This window comes from Colobus angolensis, unplaced genomic scaffold (assembly GCF_000951035.1).
Source record: "Colobus angolensis palliatus isolate OR3802 unplaced genomic scaffold, Cang.pa_1.0 Scaffold130, whole genome shotgun sequence".
In the NCBI taxonomy this organism is placed as follows: Eukaryota; Metazoa; Chordata; class Mammalia; order Primates; family Cercopithecidae; genus Colobus; species Colobus angolensis.
Window position 1 is genome coordinate 2,070,682 of NW_012114253.1, and position 22,706 is coordinate 2,093,387.

Genomic DNA, 22,706 nt, shown 5'->3' on the forward strand with positions numbered 1-22,706 from the left:
CTTACCCTGGAAGGGCTGGGCTTCCAAGTTGCCATAGGTGAGGGAGGCAGTTAGGCCCAGGGCATAACCACTGACACAGGAGGTAATGTCAGACGCGGTGAGGGGCAGGGCTGCCCCCGTGATCCAATTAAGCAAGCCAGGCATCCCGCTGGCTACTCAACCTTCAGAACCTGCAAGACACAGGAAGGGCAGGAAGTGGGGTGAGGCTCCTCCAGGTCCCCCAAACCTAGTTTTCCCATTTCAGACAACCCCAAGCAATCAAAGCAGCATTGTTTTCATTTTCCCCAAGAACTTCCTAGTTCCTGGGAAGGAAGTGACCGCAGGATAACTACCATTCTTCCCTGAGAAGAGAAGTGGCCATTCTCTTCCTTTCATTTCACAGGTAGAGAAACTGAGGCTTGAAAGCATGTGACCTGTTGGGATTCACTCAAAGGGTTGGAGCACAGTCAGGGCTAGAGTCCAGGTAGCCTCACGTTCAGCCTAGAATTCTCCCAACAGACCATGTGGGGAAGGGAGTCGAGGGGCTCAGGCTCTGACCCCATCCTCTGTGTGTCCTGTAATCCCTAAGCCTCAGATGTTGCCTCTGCAGAATGAGGGCATTGGAATAGCTCACCACATCCTTCCTTCTCTGACTTCAGCGAGCCTGCTCACTGCAGTGAACACTTGGTAGGTGAGGGCCACCCCCAATAGTCACCAAAGTAAGGGGAGCCACATTCTTCCAGGTGTAGAGGCCAAAACCTGGGAGTCATTCCTGCACCTCCTTCCTACCCCTCGCCCCAACACACACACACAGCCAATCCTTTGCCAAGACCCGTGTGTCATCTCTGGAAAAACCCTTGTATCTATCCACATCCTCCCTTTGCGGCCACCAGCACCTTGTCCCAGGCCACCACCACCTCCACGTGGACTGCAGCTCCTGATCTACCTCTTGAATCTACTCTTGCCCAAGAATCCATTTTCCACCCACTGGTCAGAACAAACATTCTGGATACATAAACAGGACAGGTCTCTGCTACCGCACTTCCCTCTTCTACTCACCAATGGGTTCCCTTGCTCCTTGGACAGAGAACCAAAGTTTAAGGTGGCCTGGGGCTCTATGGGGTCGGGCCCCTGCTGGCCTCCCAGCCCAGCATCCCCACGGTCCCCAAACACACCCTGGGGGTCTCAGCAGTTTCCACTCCGGACACATGTCCTGCTCCTTCCATCCCTGTGCTTGCTGCTCCTCCCGGAAGGCCCACCCCACACCCATTTTTAAACTAGTAATCCCCTACTCATCTTTCATGGTCAACTCGGGTCCCCTCTGCAGGGAGGCCAGACCAGTGTGCCCAGCATCCTCTGTCATCCCTGCACAGAGCTGAGTTTCTCTCCCCAAGAGCATCTCTAACTATTTGTTGTGCTGCGTTCTGTTTCTGAGTGACGTCTGTTACTCTCTGTTTCCCTTTTGAGCGTAGGCGCTATATACGTGGGCATGGGCCACATCGACTTTGGCTTCACAACCCCCTTTGTGTTGATTGAATGAAGAAGAGAATGCATGGCTTTCATCCTTGCAGCACGGAGACCTCCATAGCATTTCTCAGGACCGGGTCTCAATGATCTAGGGTCTCCCAAGACCCCCGCCCAAGTAATCACATGCCTTGAAGAAGTGGGGTGGGAATGGGAAGCAAAGTCAAATGAAGGGTGTGGAATAGAAGTTTGAGGTCAGATTCCCTCTGGGTTTTCCTGTCTGCGGGGTAGGTGCCAGGCAAAGCTTCCCTGGGCTGGTGGCCTGCTGCCCGTTATTTGCAAGGCTGTTCAATGAATACTGAGTACCCTGCTCTTTCTCAAAGAAGGGACTGTTTCTCCTGGGTCCTCTCCATGTCCCCAGCTGAGATCCTCAGGTGCTCCCCCACACCCCAGCACCCCGCCAGGCCAACAGTGGCTTTTTAATTATGTTCTCCCTCTGGGCTCAGGCCCAGACAGCTCTGGGCTTATCTCCTGTCAGGCTGACTGACAGCAGCAGGCAGATAAAGAGCCGGGAGGGAGCTGCTGTCTCCCCAAGTGGCCTTCTCTCAGGAGATCTCTCTCCTGGTGGCCAGAGCAAAGCCTGGCAAAGCCTGGCAGCTTCAAGGGGGTGGGGAGGCAGGGGGCAAAGGGGTGGGGAGGCAGCCTTCATTTCCTGACAGAGCCACGTCTACCCCTCCCAATGTTCTCTCTCCCCCACTGCCCCCGCCCGCATCCTGGTTCGCTCCTGTCTGGAATACTGATTGGGGAATGCAGCCTTAGGGAGCCAGCACCCAGACATGCATTGAACCCAGACCTCAGCTCCAGTCCACCTTGGGGTGAGGTTCTGCCAAAGGCATCTTATCCAACCCAGTCTACCCACACTGTCCCTGGCCCAGGGAGCGGGGCTTAGATGAGGGACATCTGATAACAGACGGCAGACTCCCTCAGCATTGACCCTTTAGGAATGTCATGCAGCCATAAAAAAGAATAAAACCATGTCATTTGCAGCAACACCGATGCAGCTGGAGGCCATTAGCCTAAGCGAATAATGCAGGAACAGGAAACCAAAAACCCCATGTTCTCACTTGAAAGTGGGAGCTTAACATTGTATACTCGTGGACATAAAGATGACAATAATAGACACTCGGGACTACTGGTAGGGGAGGGAAGGAGTGGGGAAAGGGTTGAAAAACTAACTGTTGGGTACTGTGCTAACTACCTGGGTGATGGGATCAGTCATATCCCAAAACTCACCATCATGCAATATATCCATGTAACAAACCTGTTTATGTAGCCCCTAAATCTAAAATAAAAGTTGAAATTATTTTTAAAAACCATACACACACACACACACACACATGCAAATAAAAAACCAAAATCTATATTATGGAAAAAAAGAATGTCAGAACCCCTTGGAAAGAATAAACTTTAAATCCTGTGGGGGCCTGGTTAATGCATATTTTTTATCAATTCATCCAGCATTGATAAGCACCTACTGTATTCCAGGCTCTGAATTAGCCACTGTCTATATAAGGATGAGACCCAACCCAAATGGCAAGGAGCTTATAATGTGGCAGCAGAGGAAATGTGGGAGTGGGGAAAGGTCATAGCAATGACAGCTGGAATTTATTAAACATTGAAAATGTGCCAGGCACATATATTATCTCATTTAATCCTCATAAAACCTTCTAAGGTATTATTCTTCTGCAGATGAGGACGGTGAGGCCTCAAGGGAGTGTGCTGGCTTTGGATGTGGGTTTGGGGTACCTCAAGGGCACACACATAAATGGGTACACGTGTAGGACTGTCTCCTGGGAGGGGCCCAGGGCCACCCCCATGAGAGATGGGGACCATAAGGACCAGAATAGATTATGTTGGGTGTCTTCGCTTCCAGCTCTGTCCCAACCCGGGCCTCAGATGGGCGTGGGCCACAGGAAGCACCCAGGGACAGGGACAAGGCCATGGCATCTCCGGGTCAGAGTGTGGGAAGCCAGGGTTCAGCCTTAGGAATGGTGTCTGGTGTGAGTGGGGCTTGTCAAGTGTGTGAGGATCAACACTGTGTTTACCTTCCCCACCTCCTTCCTCAGTGTGCCACACAACATGTCTTTGCCCAGTTCCTTCACTTTTGGGATGCTGCGTCTGGAAGAGAGCTGGTGAGGTGAGAGACACCAGAAAGGGATTGAGTGGAGCTGGCAGAAAGGGCCAAGGGAGAAGAGGGAGGGAGGGCTTAAAGAACAAGGAAGGGAGGACGGGGGAAGGCAGCAAAAAAGGATTTTTAAGAATGAGTGCCCAGAGTTATAAATTGGATCCCCTCTCATATTCTCTAAGAGGCACATAGAAAGATTGGAATGATTTGAGGCTCTGGACAGTGTTTTCCTGATGAAACATTGGGCCGAACCTGGACACTAAGAGTTCTATATGGCTTAGAGGAGGTTCTTGGTGTGCCCATTAAATGCCAACACTTTTGTGATGGCCTAGAGATGATAAATCCCAAATAGTTGCTGTCCTTCTGGGCAGAATATTATTCATATTTATGCCTGGCACATAATAGGTGCTCAATAAATATTTCTAAAGTGAAATGAATGAATGAGTGCCAGCAGCCTCCCAAGGACACTGAAGGACACTAGGTGCTGGGGATACAGTGGGAACAGGCAGGCATGAGTGGAGATACTAATGGAAGAGACAGATAGTCAATAAAGCTGGACGTTCACAATCCAGCCTGTTCTTGTCATCCCCACTGCAGCAGCCACATCATCCCCTTACTGTGTATTCCCAGTGGAGCAGTCAGTCGTCCTTTGAAGACAAAGTTGTGTGACTCCATGACTCAAACTTTCTGATGGCTCCCATGTCCCTCAAGCCCCCATCGATCTAAGCCCCTGCTGTTTTCCCTTCTGACTACCCCCTTAATGGATTCACTCCAGCCTCTAGACACGCACGTGCTCGTGGCTCACTTCCTCACCCCTTCACGTCTGCTCAGATGGCACCTTCTCAGGAAGGGCCCTGAAAACTTGCTTTAAACTTGCACCCCTCGCCTCCTTTCCTTCAGATCCCTCATCCTGCTCTGTTTGGATATTTTCCATAGCATGTCTCTCCAACATGTTACGTAGAAAACTTTTATTGCATTTATTGCTTTTCATCTGCTTCCTTCCACAAGGGTGGTGATTGGAACCTGTTTTTCTCATTGATGCATCCTAAGTACCTTGAGCTCTGCTTGCCCTCATAGAAAGGGATGAAAAATATTTGTTCAATGAATGCATGGATCCATATGTTATCACAATGTCAGGCTGGTCGTTTCTGGGTTTTGCATGGGTTCAGCTCAGGGAGAGATATCCTCTAGCCACTGGGTCAGGGGCAGCTCCACGGAGAAGCTACAGACGTTCAATCTGTTAGGTTCTCATTCCAGTCTTTATGTACCATGGTCCAAATCCACCTTCCCTGCCCGCCATAGGTGCCACCCGTCTTGTAACAGGCCATCAACTCACTGAGGAAGCTCTGTAATTCTGTGCCCCTGAGCCAGTTCCTCACCACTGCCTACCGCCCACCTCTCCAAACCTTCCCCTGTGTCCTCTGCAGCTGCCCCTGCATGGCCAGCAAAATACCCCAGATCCTGTGCCTCTCCTGAGACTCTCTGTGTCCCGGGTCCCAATTGCTGCCTGCGTCAAGACTGTCACTCTTCTGTCCTCCAGTCAAAACCCTTCTCCTTGGGGGACTGATGCCTTTTGGCTATCCCATCCTTGTGACTTGCCTTCTCTAAGGTCTCAGTCATACTCCTTTAGTCAACACTTGGTGCTTGGCTCATGACTTCCTCTGTTTCCCAAGCCCTGCCATCATCTCAGGTGACTTGAGCATCAGGTGACTTGACAGTGCATCAACACCCTGGGCATTTACCCCTTGACCCCGCATGTCAGCAACCTTTGTTTCCTTCCCAGCTCAGCCTGCATTTCCATTCCCGTGCCTTGAACTTCACACACCATCTGTGATGGCTCCATCTTCAAGACCACTCACTCATTCCTAAAATTGCAACCTCCCAATACTTTCCAGGTTCCTTTCTTTGTTTTTTTCCTTAGCACTTATCACCATCTGATATAATGTATATCTTGCTTATTTATCTTGTTTAATGTGTATCCCAACCCTCCAAGGTGTAATCCCTGTGAGGGCCAGAATTTTGTTTTAGTTTGCTCACTGCTGTATCTGCTGCCCATAGAGTAGTGCCAGGCACCTAGTAGATGCTCAATAAGTATTTGCTGAATGGATGAAATACCACTCTGAGTGCTTTACATATATAATTTTCAGCATCTCTCGGAGGTAGGTACTCTTAGTATCCCTATTTGATGAATGAAAATACCAAGGTTCAAAGAGGTGAGGCAACTTGCCCATGGCCACACAGTCAGTAAACAATGAGGTTAAGAGTAAACCCAAGCAGAAGGACCATGTGCTTAAACATGAGGATACTTTATTTCCTGCGCTGAGTTTCTCCCAAGCCTTGTCACCTCTTCCTGAGCGAGTCTTACAATTCTCTCTTCTCTCTTCCCATTGCTGCTGCTTCATTGATCTTCCCTAGACTGTCTCTATCATCTCCTACCTGGTCCTTCAACCTCCAGGCTGTTTCCCTTCTGGTTCCCTCACACGCACACAAGTGTGCACGTGCGCGCACACACACACACACACACCCCTCTATTTTTCCTTTTGAGCATAATGGCTTCCCATTGATTTTGTCCAAAAGAGTAAGTCAAATGTCCAGTGTGGCATTCAAGACTCTCCCCAGTGGGTCACCGTCTTTCTCCAGTGCCACCGCCCACCATGTTCTACATGCTGGCCTTCCTCCAAACACACTGACCCTCTCACCATGCCCTGAACACGTCAGGTTCTTTGCCACCCTTTGCCTCCTCTGCCTTCAAAGTCTTGTTCATCATTCAAGGCTTAGATGCACCTCCTCCAGGAAGCCTTCCCTTTCTCTGACACTCCAGTCCAACAGACACGCTTTTCTTGGGGCTTCCATAGCCTTTGAGCCCTTGCCTATAACACCCCACATCCTGCGGCACTAGAGCCATTCACATGCAATGGCTTTATCTTTCCGTGGGGCTCTGAGTTCTGAAACAGCAATGGCTGCACCTCCTCCTTTGCCTTGTTCCAGCTCCCTGGACTGTGCTTGGTTTGGATGAGGAACTCTGAATGGGGGCACCTACCAGGTTCTAGTACTTCACAGGCATCGCTAGTACTCACACCTACTCCCAATTTCCAGGTTCAGAGGGAGGTCCAAAAGCCATCACACAGCTAGAGTGGCCAAGCTGAACGGAAACCAGCCTGGACTCCAAAGTCTGCTCTTTCCCCTGCTCAGGCTGCTTCCCAGTTCATGTTGAGCACAGGGGAGAAGAGAGTGTTGGGGCTCTGCTGGCTTCAGCCATCACAAGGGAGGTGGAGGTGGGAGGGGGCTGTGTCAGGGCTCCTGGGGTCAAGGAGAAGGCCCTCATGCCCACCTTGCTGGGGGATATTTGCTTTTCAGAAAGAGATTGGGAAGGCAGAAACTTGCCCGTGGGGTAGTGGTTAGGGGTGCCTAGGTCCCAGTCTCTGGGGAACTGCCTGAGGTTAGAGTCCCTGTGATGGCCACTTCCAGAGTAATTGGCCCAGTCACACTGCTGGGCTCTGCCACTCACATTCTGCGTGGTCTTGAGGAAGTTACTTAACCTCCTTGTGCCTTAGCTTCCTCCAGGTCTAAGCTGGGAAGGTCCCATGGGCCTCTGCCTAGCACTTGCCCTAGTAACCCCTGACCCTGACTCTGATCTTATTGCTGAAATCTACCCTTTCCCCTTGTATCCACAGCACATTGTTGTCCCAGAAACAACATGTTCCTGCCACCTGCAAAGCCATTCTGGAAGCATCTCACCCTCACCCTGGTCTGATCCCTCCCAGATCCTGCTCCTCAAAGTTGGGGTCCCCCACCTGTGTGGGCTCAGCCAGGCCTGGGCTAGACGAAGACTGTGAGCCCAGAAGCAATTCTGGGCTTGCCACCTGCCCTTTTACCTGGGGTTAGAGGCCTTTGCTCCTTTTCTCATCTCCAGCCCCTCTAGGAAGTCCTGCTTTCACGATCCCTTTAGAAGCCTGTGCTCCAAAGCCACCCAATCACAGACAGCATCAACACTCTTACCAAAGTGGGGCCAAGTCTGTAGGTTCTCTGGATCTGGTCTGATTGTTCTAACCTTCTAGAATTCTGGGCTTCTCATATTCTGGTCTCCTTCCTCTAAACCTCCCCACGTAGGCCTACATCCAGCCAACGTGGGTAACAAATTCATGATTGTGAGGCCCACCCTCACCCCGTTTACCCCGTGCTCCAGCCAGTCAAGAACTCTTGCTATGCCTCCAAACAAGGCTGACTTCTGCTACCGCTATCTCTTCTGGCACTGAGGGCTTTGCCGGGAATGCTGTCTCCACCTCTCCATCCTTAGTCATCCTTCAAGGTCAGCTTCAATGTTATCACCTCCATGGAGCCTTCTCAGGGTCCTGCATTGCCTAAGATTGCCCCCTGCCACCAGCACAGTCAGCACCACTCATGTTATCTGTCTCATCATCCGTGTGCCATGTGTTCATTTAACAGACCTATATGGAGGACCTACTCTGTGCCAGACACTGTGCTAGGCTGGGCTACCGCAATGACCAAGAAGTACAGGGCCCCTGCCCTCAGGCCTTATGTCCTGTCCCCCACCCACCCCAACCAGGAGCAGTTAGCCCCCAGAACTTGAGGCAGGATACTCTGTCTCTCCCCAGTGTCTGGTCAGTAGTTGGTGCTCAACAATGAATGGATGGCATGTACTCTATTGGTTGAATGAATGAGTCAGTGGCCAAATAAATAGAATGAAATGTGTCATGGGGTGGATATAGGCCTTGGCTATATAATGGAAGAAATTTATTTCAGCCCAGAGCCCATGAGATTCTATCCTGGAGATAGTTATAGTCTCCTTTGGTGAGAATTGGGGGTTGGGGGAGTAGTAACGGCACAGAATGCTCAGGCTTCTCAGTGCTTTGTGTCCTCACACTGACTGAGAGACCTGGAGTCCAGCCAGTTGAGACATCCTGGACAGTCAGTCTGGACAGAAGGCTGGGGCCAAGCCACCCACGATGTCTGGGGCTTCCAGCTAGGAGACTGTGTTTGGGCCGGTTGAAGAAGGGAGAAATAAGTGCATCCACATTTGCAAAGATAAATGAGGGCCATTTATCTGGGCTAAGCATCTGAAAAGATGCTTGTCGGATTAGATCAAGGAGGAAGTCGTTTACATATACGGAAATTGTGCCATGCCTGTCCCCCGGGGGGACCAGTAAGGCTCCTACATTGGAGCCTCTGCTCTCTGAGGGTCACTCAGAAATGCACCCACACATGGCTGGGAAAATTGGGCTTTATTACACAAATTCAGTTTACACCCACCTTTCCTGGGGCATATTTGCAAGGCGAGCTCACCCAGCCCAGCTGCCAGCATCCCTGTGGCTCCACTGAAAAGCACTAAGGAAATTCTCTGTGTGGCTTCAAGCCTTGTTCCTATCTCCAGCACGCCGCTCTCCGCGTGCGGAGGGGCTCACCGGCTGCTGGCACAGAGGGAGAGCTGTTTTCGAATCCAGCCACTGCCCCTCTAGAGCTACTCTGTTGCAGTGGGGCTCCTAGGGAGTTGAAGACTAAATCCTTGTACAGTGCCTTCCCGCACAACCTTGTAGTAAAATGACAGGCTAGGAAGTGAATTCCTGCCCCTGGAATCTATCTTTCCTCTTCCTTCTCCAGTGCTCTCTCATTGGATGCTTCTTTCAAATTCAGTTTCACCCTCTGTGTAGTGGGCAGGTAAAAATGTCATCTCTTTCTTAGGGTTATTGAGAGGCTTGCAAGGGACACACTGCCCTATAAAATGCTTATCCCAGTTTCTGGTCCACAGTAAATGTTGGCTATTGTTTTAATTCCCTTTTCTTTTTGGGTTGTCCTCCTGGTTTCACTCTCCCACCCACTATGACTGCATCTGGGCACCTGAGCTTTTGGCATTTTCCCTGGTGGCTCTGGCCCCCTACAGCTCTCAGACCTGCCACCCAGCCATCCCAGGGCCCCCTGCCTAGGTGTTGGCTAAAGAATACATTCATTGCCTTCCCTTCTCTCTGAGGTCCCAGAGCAGTTTGGGCCAATCTATGAGACTGCTTCCCCGCACACACTGCCCCCCTCCCCCCACAGAGATGCTTTGTGGGGTGGCAGAGGGTGCTGGATTGGGAGTCAAAGCGCCTCCCCCTGGCCTGACGACCAGTTCTGCCACCAACTGCATGTGAACCCTAGACTGGGACCCTGCCGTCACACGTATGTCCTGGCCACACCTCTTGGGCCTGCAAGGAGCACAGCTGGTGAGACATAAAGACTGGTGGGATCTTAAGACCCTGGGGTAGGGGTCCAAGCTATACTTCTTCCTTGTTATGGTTCTTAGCACATGGAAGAGTGCCTAAAACACTTTCTGAAAAATCCCAGCTAACACATATTGAGCAATGAGTAGATGCCAGGTGGTGTTCTAAGTGCTTTTCATGAATTCGTTCTGGTAACCCTTGGGACAATCCTATCAAGAAGGCGTGGCTATTACTCCCATTTTGCGGAAGAGGAAGCTGAGGCCCAGCGTGGTTACATTTCTTGGTCAATGTAATACACTCGTAAGTGGTGGAGCTGGGATTTGGATTCCACCTTTAGAGATCAAACTCCTAACCCCAAAGCTTCATCACCCCTCAATACTTATTTGCTGAATGAATACATGAATGACCTGGAGAAGGTCCTTCCCACGAGGTCCCTCTGGCCTCTGGGTCCCGGCATCTTTATCTAACAACAAGCGGACGTGCACCTGGAGAATTCATCTCACCCATCTCTTCAGATTGACAGTCCAGGGTCTCAGCTGCTCTGAGAGACAATCCACATCAGAACTGAGGATGTATACCCGTTGCTCCTGTGCCCCGCCCAGTTGAAGGTATCTAGGTGTCTGACTACTTAGTCTCTTCTCAGAGGTGGCACTGTTTCCTGAGTGCCAGGGGGATTTTCACACTGAAACCCCAGAAAGACCCTGTGAGGCAGCTCATCCTCACTTTGCAGCAGAGGAAACCAAGACCTAAAGAGGTGAAGAAAACCTCAGGGTTACACAGTGCGTGGGTGGTAGAGCCAGGATTTGAATCCAAGCATCTGGCCCCAGATCCTGGGTTGTTAATGGCACCTTCCTTGCTGCCTGCTCCTTTCCAGCCAGGTCCAGGTGCCCAGGCTGAGTTAGTGCACCTGCCAGCCAGCTGCTCTTACACAGGGCCTTTGACCCCTCCACACCGACTGCCGTAAACCCCCAGGGCTCCACCTCTCACTGGCTCCTGCCCTTCTGTTGTGCTTTCTAGGAGTGGGGAGGTGGCGGTAGGAGTAGGGAGAGAAGACAGCATCCTCCCCACGTTTTGAGTGGGGATAGTAGATCAGTACCCTGGCTCTCTCTCCTACCAAGTCAACACACTAGAGACGACTCCCACTTTGAAGTCATTTCAACAAGATGCCACTGGAGGCCGAGCGCGGTGGCTCACGCCTGTAATCCCAGCACTTTGGGAGGCCGAGGTGCGTGGATCGCTTAAGGTCAGGAGTTTGAGACCAGCCTGGCCAGCATGGTGAAATCCTGTCTTTACTAAAAATACAAAAATTAGCCAGGTGGGGCGTCGGGCGCCTGTAGTCCCAGCTACTTGGGAAGCTGAGGCATGAGAATCACTTGAACCTGGGAGGAGGAGCTTGCAGTGAGCTGAGATTGCACTATCGGCACTCCAGGCTGGGCAACAGTGTGAGACCCTGTCTCATACAAAAACAAAACAAAAAACCAAAACTGGAACACACGGGACACACACAGAGGCCTCAAAATGGATGTCATGGCGCACCTTACTGCAGGAAAACCTCGGGCAAGGTTGGTATTGACCCTCTTCTTGGGCTTCAGCTGGTGTAGAACCAGCCGAAGGTTAAGAGACAAGGGGAGACAATTGGAGAGGTTGCATTTAGAATACCAAGTTCCCCACTGCAGTCAGGTTTAAGGAGGCAGGGTTTTAGGGTTTAGAGATTCCCCACACTTTGCACAAACTCCTCCATTGGGTCGTAGACACTGTGCTAAGAAAGTTATGTGGATGATCACACGGATCCTGCATAATCCTCTAAGTGCAATTTTTCTTTCTTTTTACAGGTGATCTGAGTGAACATAAGAGAGGTCAGTAAACCTGCCCATGGTCATAAAGCTAGGAAGTGTTGACTCTGGGAACTGAACCCTGGCTGGTTCCATTCCAGTGCCTCTGCATTTACCACTGTGCCATAGCAAAATCCATGGTAACAGTATCCCACATCCACAGAAGCAAGAGAAAAACCCTCTCTTTGAGAGTACGAGGGACAACATGGGGTTGTCAGCAACATAGACTAAACCAACTGGGGACAAGGAAGCAGAGAGAGGAGGCCAGCTGCAGAATCGCCCTCATCAGCCAGCCTGGGCATCAGGAGCAAATCAGGCTCCAGGAATTAGGCTCAAAGTCAGGCTTTGACTTGTAGCACTGGGTGACACAGGCAAGCTACTTCACCTCCCTGACCTCAGTTTTCTGATCTATAAAAGGGCACAGAAGTAGAGCTCACCTCACTGCCTCATGATGATGAGAAAGAAGACTGTGCGTAAAGCGCCAGACACAGTGCCTGGCTGACTGTGAAGGTGAGCTGGCGGCTTTGCCCTGTGTAGGGGAAGGTGGGATGTGGGGGTAAAGCTAATCAAGGCCAGACTTCCTGACAGGCTTGTAAGGAATCTTTTAGAAATTGGGTACCTTAGAAAAGTCTTCAAGAATTCAAAGGAAAGGATTAAAAATGATGGTATTGTAAGCAGTGAAGAGAATGTAGCCCCTGACCAGCTTACCCTTTCAAATTCACCACCGAGACTGGGCAGGGTGGCTTATGCCTGTAATCCTACAACTTTGGGAAGCTGAAGTGGAAGGATTGCTTGAGGCCAGGAGTTCGAGACCAGCCTGGGCAACATAGGGGGACCATCTCTACACACATATACAAAAGTTAGCTAGGTGTGGTGGCACACCTGTAATCCCAGCTTCTTGGGAGGCTGAGGTGGAAGAATTGCCTGAGCCCAGGATTTCCAAGCTGCAGTGAGATATGATCATACCACTGTGCTCCAGCCTGGGTGACAGAGCAGGACCCTGTTCTGTCCCCTGGGCACCCAAAAAAATCCACCACCGAGTCATGAAAGTAATCATAATGAGCCTCCATGCCTCATAGAAAGTGATTTATAATCAAAGCACTTTCACATCATCAATTAATTAGGAATTTATGAATAGGAGCAAAAATAAGGATTATTATCCCATTTTAAGGATCAGGAGACTGAGGCTCAGAGGGAAAATAACACAGGAGGATTGGAGCTCCCAGGGCAGAGCTTCCTCCGTGAATAGAGGACCTGCTGCTTTGCTGTGCTGAGGCTTGAGAGTGGCAGAGGCCAATCCTGCTGGCCACCAGGCATTCAGATCTGCTGGTCAACCCGGAGTGCTAGTGGTCAGAGAAGGGGGCTAAGATCCTTGAAGGGACTCAATCCAAGATGACCTGTCCTTTCTCCCCTATTTCCTGTAAGTATTCTGATCAAGGCTATAATGCCCCGCTCTTGAATAAGGCTGCATGTAATCTTCATGCCGTTGTACAGATCTTCTGCCCTCTCTTCCTCTGGGTGCATGGTAAGCTGCAGCTCCCAGCTTCCTTGAAGGCCTAGATGTGCCTCTGGCTTCAGCCAATGAAATATGTGGAAGTGACGTGTGTCACTACCGGGTGGAAGCTTTCAAAGCCAGTATGTGCTTGCCCGTGTCATGTTCTCTGCCACAGCGCTCATGGAGGAATGTGCCCCCAAGGAGCCTCTGTTAAAGGCATGGCCTACTTTGGACATGCAGCAGGAGCAGGAATTAAAACGTTGCTGTTTTTTTACTGCAGCGTAGACTAATCTAACTTGGCTAGTACAGCCACGAATGTTTGGGTCTTTGAGAAAGGTGATGGTCCCAGCAATAGAATCCATGGTATCCGAAGGGAGTAAGAGGTGGAAGAGGTGAGATGGGCCAGTGGGTCCACTAGAATATAAGCTCTAGGAAGGCAGAGGTCTTTGTATATTTTCTCAACAATTGTATTCCCAGTGCCTTAGAAGAGAACCTGACAATCAGCAGGTGCTCATTAAATGCTGAATAAACGAATGAATGACCTGAGGTGAGGCAGGCAATGCAGAGGCAAGAGGCCTGAAAGGCAAAAGTGAATGGTTCTGGAAAGGACTCCATAGTCATTCATTCATAAACTCTACAAGCATTAAACACTCATCATGAGAGATCCCCATGTTAACCCAATAATTTGACCAGAAAAAGCCCACTGTAAGTGAATCTACTTAAAACAGGGACCAACATGTCATACAAAAGGGTGAATGAAGAAAAGATTTTAGTTGAGATTTCATTTTGAAAAATGAGGCTAAAAATATGAAAATAGAATCTCACATTGGACCAAAATAAGATTATAGTTACAACCATGTGCCAAAACTTTCAGTCCTCAAAGGACAAATCAAATAATGATTGGTTTAGCAGGGCATGATTTTCCTGAACAAAATTATATGCTAGTATGATACGACATTTTTAAAAAGGTCATATTTCACTGTCACAGCATAATGATTAAAGTTTCTTATCATGAACTCATTGTTGTCCATATTCTGTTCTGTCATTCTCTGGCCTAACTGCCAGATTCTCATTTATCTATGGCCTTGTGTAGGACTAGGAGTCCTCCAGTGTCCTCTTTGATTGGCCGTACTAACTCCCACAACTTTCATGTGATGTCAGTTTCACCATGCAATCCTTCGGCTTTGTATGATCAGCGGCTTACCCCACCTGACGGAGAAACTGATGGACACGGATATTGTGTGAAGGGCAGGGATCAACGCTGGTTCTGAGCAAGAACAGACATTTATTCAGGGACTACTTTTGTAAGTGGACGGTCTATTCATGTTCTCTACTAGGATGACATTTTAAAAAACCCACAACCTTGGCCGGGCAAGGTGGTTCACGCCTGTAATCCTAACACTTTGGGAGGCTGAGGTGGGCGGATCACCTGAGGTCAGGAGTTCGAGACCAGCCTGGCTAACATGGGGAAACTCTGTTTCTACTAAAAATACAAAAAATCAGCCAGGCTTGGCGGCGTGCACCTGTAATCCCAGCTACTCAGGAAGCTGAGGTAGGAGAATCACTTGAACCCAGGAGGCAGAGGTTGCCGTGAGCCTAGATCGCACCATTGCACTCCAACTTGGGCAACCAGAGCGAAACTCCATCAAACAAACAAACAAACAAAAACAAAGAAACCTACAACCTTACATCTATGGGACTGCAGATAATGATTAAGCAGACCCCTCCATGGGGCCTGAATAAGGAAGTGGGGATACTACGGCGAGCCAGGTAGATCCATCTCCTGCCCTCCAGCCACTCCCCCAATGGCCACATTCTAGGCTGGGTTGGGACCATCACTCCAGCTTCCTGCCCTAGCCCTGGGTCCTGACTCTGTCTCCACAGTGGCACCCATGGAAGGAACCTCTTGGCAGAGAGTCCTGTGCCTAGCAGTTTGATCCTCAGTGGGTCATGGGAATAGGGAGAAGAGTTTTGTGCTGAGACACCCCGGGACCCTTGCCTTAGGAAGATTCACAATGCATGATCTAGCAAATGGTTTTCAGACTGGGGACTAGGATCCCTCCAGACCCCAGTGAGGATTCAAGAGGTGAGATTTCAATTTCTCAGGTTTGTTAATTTGTCTGCCTTTGCTAATGTCTCTTCCTGAGATCTTGATCTCACCACGGTGCTTCCCTGCTCTGTGACTGTCCATTGTGTTAACTAAGCCTGACTTGTTCGTGTCAAATTCAGCTTCTCCCCACAATCCCCCTTTGCAGCCTGATTCCATATTTCTCTTGCACTCTGACTCTGTGTTCCAAACTAGAATATGTGCTCTTCCCCAGACATCTGTAAGCCTCAACTTTGCACCCTTGTTTATGTTTCTCCCTCAACCCAGAGCCCTGTGATCCCATCTCTGTGTTTTGAAACCTACTCATCCTGCTGGGTCCTTTCAAATCCACATCCTCCATGAAGCCTTTCCCCACACTTTTATCTAGGAGTGACTGCTCCTTCCTCTGGGTCCCTAGGATGCAGCTTTGCTCAGCTGAATCCTGCTGTAACAATCTCCATGCATGGAATGGTCTTAAGTTCTCTTCTAGAGGGTGGCGCTGCGGTTTGCTATTGCTAGCTCTTTGAGCTCTCCAAGACTTAGTTTTATCATCTGTAAAGTAGAGATTAGTAAAACCTCATGGGAGGCTGGGCATGGTGGCTCATGCCCATAATCCCCAGCACTTTGGGAGGCTGAGGTGGGTGGATCATCTGAGGCTGGGAGTTGGAGACCAACCTGACCAACATGGAGAAACCCCATCTCTACTAAAAATACAAAATTAGCCAGGCGTGGTGGCGCATGCCTGTAATCCCAGCTGCTTGGGAGGCTGAGGCAGGTTAATTGCTTGAACCCAGGAGGCAGAGGTTGCAGTGAGCTGAGAATGCACCATTGCACTCCAGCCTGGGTAACAAGAGTGAGACTCCGTCTCAAAAAAAATAAAAAATAAATAAAAAATAAATAAAACCGCATGAGGAAGGCACCAGATAAGGGAATGACACAAGACAAGGAAGAAACTAGGTACTACTCTTTGTCCCTCTTTTCCCCACCCCCATGTCTAACTGTTCCTTCTCTGCTATTTTTGCAGGCTCATCCTTGGGGCCAGGACTACAGGGAGGCAAGTGACCAGATGCTGAAGACAAAAATTCCTCCAGGTTTGAGCTTGCCCTGCCCTGCTTCAATGCATAGGCAGTTGACTCAACAAAGATGTGCCTCTGACTCAGCCCTTGCCTCTGTGTCTCAAATCCAGGAGCTCTTCTCCTGAGTGCTATTTTGCATAAGCTTGGGTAATTGATGACCATTGGTTTTCCCACGAGACTACAAGCCTCTTGAGGACAGAGACTCAACATGCCGCCCAGAGCCCAGCATGAAGTGGGCACCCAGTGATCCAATGGTTTTCATTCCTTTCCCTATTTCCACCCTTTCTTGTCTGTTGGTTCAAACTGACACTGATCGACCAAGACCTCCTGGCCCTCCCAGCCCTGCCTGCACTCACGCTCTGGTCATGCGGGAAACACTTCCCTGCTCCTCTCTGTCCACTCACATAGCCACATCCACCCATGGCTTCCTCCAAATCCGCACTCTAGCATCACCTCCTTCAGGAAGCCTGCCTAGCCCCACACAGAACACTCCTGATCCCAATCCCCTCTCCCTAAGGAATCCAGGAACCCAGAGGGTTTCATAGGATAGAGGACTTTTGTACCCCTGGTGACCTGGACTCATACTCACTCCAGTGACCCCACTGGGCTGTTGGCCAGTTCCCCCAGGGATGTCTGTCAGTTTCCTGTTTAGGTGACCCTCTTCTTGGCCTTGCTCAAGCCCCTTCCTAGGTTGACTGGAGTAAGGACGCCTGTGAGACTACGAGAAACCTATGTCTGCATTGCCTGGTCATTGGTCACTCGAAGTTGTGTTGTACAGGGAACCACCAAGGGTACCGAGAGAAACCCAGGTAGGTGTTCAGCAGAGAGGACCTGAAAAGGAACCCAGGCCAGCGGCCTGGAGGAGTGCTGCCCCTGAGCCTCTGGGTGCCTCTTCCACTGCCTTCCCTTCCTCAGGGCTGTCCCTTGCCCTCATGGAGCTGGCCTCTCACAGAGCCATAACCAGCATTTGCATCATTGTCTGGTAACGAGAGGCCAGCCAGTCAGTGAAGGTGCTGGCTGGGAGCAGAGTCTGGAGCAAAGTCGCAGAGAATGAGATAGAGCAAGCACGAAGGTGCTTCTTCCCTCTGGGCCCAGGGGCTGTCAGGTGAGTGGGGGCCACGGGGATGGGTGAGTGGGGGCCGCTGGGATGTCTGAGTGGGTGTCCTAGCCCCTTGGAACAGAACACCGGTGTCATCACCCTGGGTAGGGCTCCCTGTCTTCTACCTCCTCCCTCTAGCCAGGACAACTTTACTAACAGCCTAATGGCCAATGTCTAGAGCACCTTCTGAGAGCTGTGTCTGGCCCAGATCTGGGGGTGGTCTTTAGCTCCTTTTCTGTGAGGTCACAGATTCTGAGTTTCCTAATCCTGAAGCTAGGGCCAAGGAGGCTGCTCAGAGCCTGAGCCATTTCCAGGTCAGGAGCCTTGGCTCATCTCAGACCAGCAAGGCAGTGGGGTCTATAGGCCACCCACCCAGGCACGGTGACCACCAGCCCTGCACCATCACCTGGATGGGGCTGGATTGGAGACAACCGAAGCACTATCCCTGAAGACAGATGCCAGCCAAGGCTGGGTGAGGTGATGAGGGCCCCGCAGCCACACATCAGACCTTGGGGACCCTGCCCAGCAACCTTTGGGTCAAGTTCAAGTCACAATCCTCTGCATGTGCACACGTGTGCACACACACACGCATGCCCCTGCACTCTTAAATCCCTGCGCAGCAGCAAACACACATGCACCCACAAACATGTAAACACATTTATATACACACACCACAGACCCGCTTACCAACTCATGTAGTTCACCTGATACACGTCACTACCCTCCAGGGAATCCCCTTACACACACATGCCCTAATATGCCTTTCAAGAGCATATGCCTGCATGCATCACACGCACACACACGCACATGTACTCAGCCCCACTGGCCAACCCAGCTGACCACAGAGTCTCGTGGCCTTATGGCCTCTTGGCAGGAGCAGAAGGACCAGAGCTCATCTAGACCCCTTTGAGCCTTGTCCAGTCCCCATGAGCTGGCTGGGTTTAGACAGGTGAGCCCAGGGAAGGGGCTGCACCCCAGCAGAGAAGACTTACTTCCTAAGTCTTAAAAAAAAATGGAAGGAGGAGGTAAGGAAGGACAGGAGGGAGGGAGGAAAGAAAGAGAGAGAGAGAGAGAGAGAGAGAAGGAATAAAAGAGAAAGAGAGAGAGAGGGAAAGAAAAAGAAAAAAAAGAGAGAAAAAGAAAGAAAAGGCAAAAGAAGGAACAGGGTTAGTGGGAGAGGCAGGATGGTGTGTGATGCCTGTTGCTCTTCAGAAGGGAGGAGGGAATGGTTCTGGCTCCCGCCCTGCAGGCCTCCTTCTGCTGCTGCGGTGCGGGCGGGCGGGCGGGCAGGAGCACGGGGTGGAACTGTTGGGGCTGCCGCAGATGTTATGGTGGAACTTCCAGCGGAGGCTTGATGTGTTAGCAGACGCCACGCTGCACCCGCTGCTGAGTTCCTCTCCCCTAGTCACTTCCCTCTGCCCGAGGACCTTTTCTCCTTCCCCTCTTACCTTGCAGGAGCCCAGGGACGCGGGGCTCAGAAAAGGGTGTGCGTTTGGCCGGTGGCTCTGGGGACGGTCACAAGCTTCCGGGCATCCGAAGGGCAGCAGGCATGAGCCCGGGTGCCGGGGTGGGCACCCTGCAGGGCTCCTGACTGCCCCAGAGCTCTGGAGTACAGACGAGGGATGATGGGGGACTGACCAGGAGGTGGTGGAAACAGGTGGCAGGGATGGAAGGTTGAGAGAGGGAGGAAGGAGGCAGAGACAGAGGAGAGAGACAGAGACACAGAGAGAAGGAGATGCAGAGACTCACACCGAAAAAAGAGAAACAGACACAGAAAGCAAACAAGAAAGAGAAGAGGGAGCAGGAGAAGGGGTGGTGAGGGAGAGAAAGAGAGGAGACAGACAGAAAGAGAGAGAGAGAGAGAGAGAGAGAGAAAGAGAGAGAGAGAGAGAGAGCCGGACCTGAGCAGCAACATGTGGCCACGCTCCCTCACTTCTTATGCTGAAGCATCCTGGGCTCCTCCCCATGGTGCCTGCATGGTGTACCCACCCTGACACACATGCACATAGACACACACGCTTACCACAGACACACACGCACACACTCATGCATGCCCTTGCCCACCCAGAGCAGCCCCCTTGTCTAGCCTCTCCTCCTCACACAAGTGGGGCCAGCTCTTACCTTACCCCGGAAGCACACGTATCTAGGTACACACTCCCTCTCTCCACGGCCACAGTGGTTGCCTTCTGCACCCAGCGCTGCTGGAGGTGCGGCCCGGGGCTGGGCTCCAGTGCCCAAGCCCTGCGCCCGCTGCCCTGGCAGCTGGCTTGATCAATGCCCACATTGCGATAGCTGTTTAGGTGGCCTGCAGGAAGCTGAGCCATTTGTTTTGTCAGAGCGTAACCATGACAATCACCCCATACGCACACACCGCTGGTGCTGTTTCCCCACCCCTCGCCCTTCCCTCCCCCTTCTCCAGAGCACAGGAGAAAGCTGGAGGCCACTTAGCAGCCTCAGCTAATTCCTGCTGGGGCTGAAGGAAAGGGCCTGGCCAGTGATAACAGTCCTGCGGGCAGCTCCTTCCTGGGGAGTGGGGCTGCCTCCAGGGTATTTCAGCACTGTGCAGAGCCTGCATGGGCCAGGGATACCTTCTGCCTCTGCAGGAGCTGGCCCCTCTATGTCTCCCTGGCCCCTCAGCAAGTTTGTTTTTTAGCCAAGTGTTACAGGCTGCCAATCCATTTTCCCCCATAAGGCCACAGTGCAGTGAACAGACAGCATTGGTGACCGTGGTCATGGGCAGGTCCTCTGCCGGGACCTTTGGCCATGCCTGTTCACCCTTAGAGTCCCAAGCTATCCTTTGCTGCCCCTGGCCATGCCAAAGCCACACGGGAAATTGCTAGGATTCTAGGTGCAGCTCCTGGAGGCATCAGACTGGAGTTCTGCCCTCTGGAGATACAAAGTTGGGTAGCCCAGAGAGCCAGGGGCTTGTCATAATCAAGGAAGCCAAGTGGCTGGCTGGGTTAGGACTGCAAAATCTAAATTCAGAGCCTAGAGTTACAGAGTTCAAAGTTGAGAGATGCTTCAGAGGTACAGGATGGAGCAAATGATCACACATCTCATTTAAGCCTTATAAAAATCCTCAAGAAGAGGGCCTTTCTTTCAGGTTTATAGGGAAATTGTGATTCGGAGGGGCAGGGTGACTTGCTGAAGGTACACAGCCAGGAAATGACAGAGCAGGGATTCAAATTCACAGTGATCCTAACACTGGAAACTCCACTGCATCTTATTGGCCTTTTACAGGTGTCACCGTGTGCTGGGCACTGCACACACAGCCTGGAAGAAGTGCATCTCACTCGTTCTGTTCCAAACCCTGGGAGGTGGATGATATGCTATGTTCATTTCAAATATGAGCTCAGAGAGGTGACATGACTTTCCTAACGCCACACAGGACGTGGAAGAGCCAAAGTTGGAACCCAGGTCTGTCTGATGCTACCTCTCCACCCTACCTCCTTCTCCACACATAAGGCTTCATCTGGGACCGATGGTCAGCCCCTCTTCTGGACTCTCTGCCTAAGGAGAGTGGAGCCTGAGGATGGGATAGGGGCAGTGGGTGGACGCAATGGGAAAAGGGAGCACAGATGTCATGTGGGGTGCAAGAACTCCCTGCTGGGGTAACAGATGAAGTGTGACCTTAGCCAGAAGTCCACAAACCACTGATTCCCCATTATGGAGTGACAACTTAGGGTTCCAAAAGAGTTTCGAGTCCCCCCCCAGAACTTCATGAAACATGCTACCTGAAGTCCCAGGACTTCCCCATCTATGAAGGTGCTGGACAGCTGAAAGGGAAGCCCCAGCAAAAGAACCTTAGAGAACATTCTGGAGGAGGAATTTGGGGGGACTGCTGGGCAGAGGGAGTGAAGGGGGTGAGAGGAAGGTGAACTAGACAAGGGCAAATGAACTTCTCAGGCTTGGCTGTTTTGCCTGGATTACCTCTGAACCCCTGCTGAGGTGTTGGATCAGCCTCTAGAGAGAAGCAAAATCGCTGTCATGGGCTGAGGAGAAAATGACTGGTTGGGTAATGGAAAGGTGCCTTTGTCATACAAGGACTAACCAAGGATGAGACAAAGTTTACCTTTAGTTCGATACTTACACTTGTTCACCTTGAGGCAGGCCTTGGAGCCAGTGCTTGGGGAAAGTAATGATGAGTAAGATTTCCAGGAACCTGGCACAGAGTTTTCTAACCAGATTTTGTTCCACTCAACAGTTCCCTGAAGTCTTTCTGTGTGCATTATTTTATTTAACCCTCATAATCACCCAGTGCAGCAGGTATCATCAGCCCTGCTCCATATAGGGTGGGGACTGAACCTGAGAGGTGTAGTATACAGTGACTGGCCTGTAGTTATAGCCAAGAAATGGCAGAGCTGGGATTCAAACTCAGTTCTCCGTGACGCCCAAGTCTAGCACCCTTGTAACAATGCTACATGACCTCATGCCTCTTACAGTGGCTATGAGTCGCTTTTCGGCTCAGAGAGTCCTGGTTCCTTGAAGATAGGGGACAGGGGCTTGGGGACATAGCCACTTAGAATTCTAACCCCCTCCACCCCCAAACACCCCCAGGCTCCCAAAGTCCAATTCTCAGTCCCCCACGAAGTTCAAGATCCCTGTCTCCCAATGAATATGGGACCAGAAGTCTGTATCCACTTGTTATCCTTTTGACTCATCCATCCCAAGCCTGGAGTTTACATTTTAGGGCCAAAACTCTCTGGGGGAACAACATCAGCCTGGTTGAGTGGATACAAGGCATGAAGAGGACATGAGAGGTGGCAGGAGACAGAGGACCTGAGATGTGAAAGGTGTGAGTGGAGAAAGCTGCGAGCTGCCTCTTCTTGAAGGGTTCAAGATTTTCTTACCCCATTGTATAGTTTCCTGGGGCTCCCAGGACAAATGACCACAAACTGGGTGGATCAAAACAACAGGCATTTATTCTCTCATATTTCTGGGGGCTAGAAGTTTGGAATCAAGGTGCCAGTGGGGCCGCACCCCCTCTGAAGTCTTCACAGAAGAACTGTTCCTTGATTCCTCATAGTTTCTGGCAGTTGCTGGCAATCCTTGTCATCCTGTGGATTGTAGCTGCGTCCCTCCAACTTCTGCCTACATTTTCACATGCCTGTCCTCCCTGTGTGTGTCTCCATGTCTGTCTCCAAATCTCCCTTTCCTTTCTCATATAAAGACACTGGATTAGGGCCCACCCTAACCCAGTATGACTGCATCTCAGCTTGATCACATCTGCAAAGACTCTACTTTCAAGTAAGGTCACATTCACAGGTACTGGGGG

The 22,706-nt window shown here is 51.0% G+C and overlaps 1 protein-coding gene across 2 annotated transcripts in view; it reads right to left on the bottom strand.

Moving 5' to 3' along the window:
* VWA5B1 (von Willebrand factor A domain containing 5B1) overlaps positions 1-19,733 on the bottom strand; it is a 63,173-nt gene extending 43,440 nt beyond the window's left edge. The window contains exons 1-2 of one of the 2 annotated variants that reach the window (XM_011933991.1): positions 19,553-19,721; positions 6-170 (exon numbers count right to left, since the gene is read on the bottom strand). In XM_011933991.1, coding sequence (XP_011789381.1) covers positions 6-144 — 139 coding nt within the window. In that variant the 5' untranslated portion in view covers positions 145-170; positions 19,553-19,721. Of the gene's footprint in view, positions 1-5; positions 171-19,552 lie in introns of both variants that reach the window. The other variant, XM_011933992.1, reaches the window with a different exon arrangement.
* Positions 19,734-22,706: the final 2,973 nt, after the last annotated feature.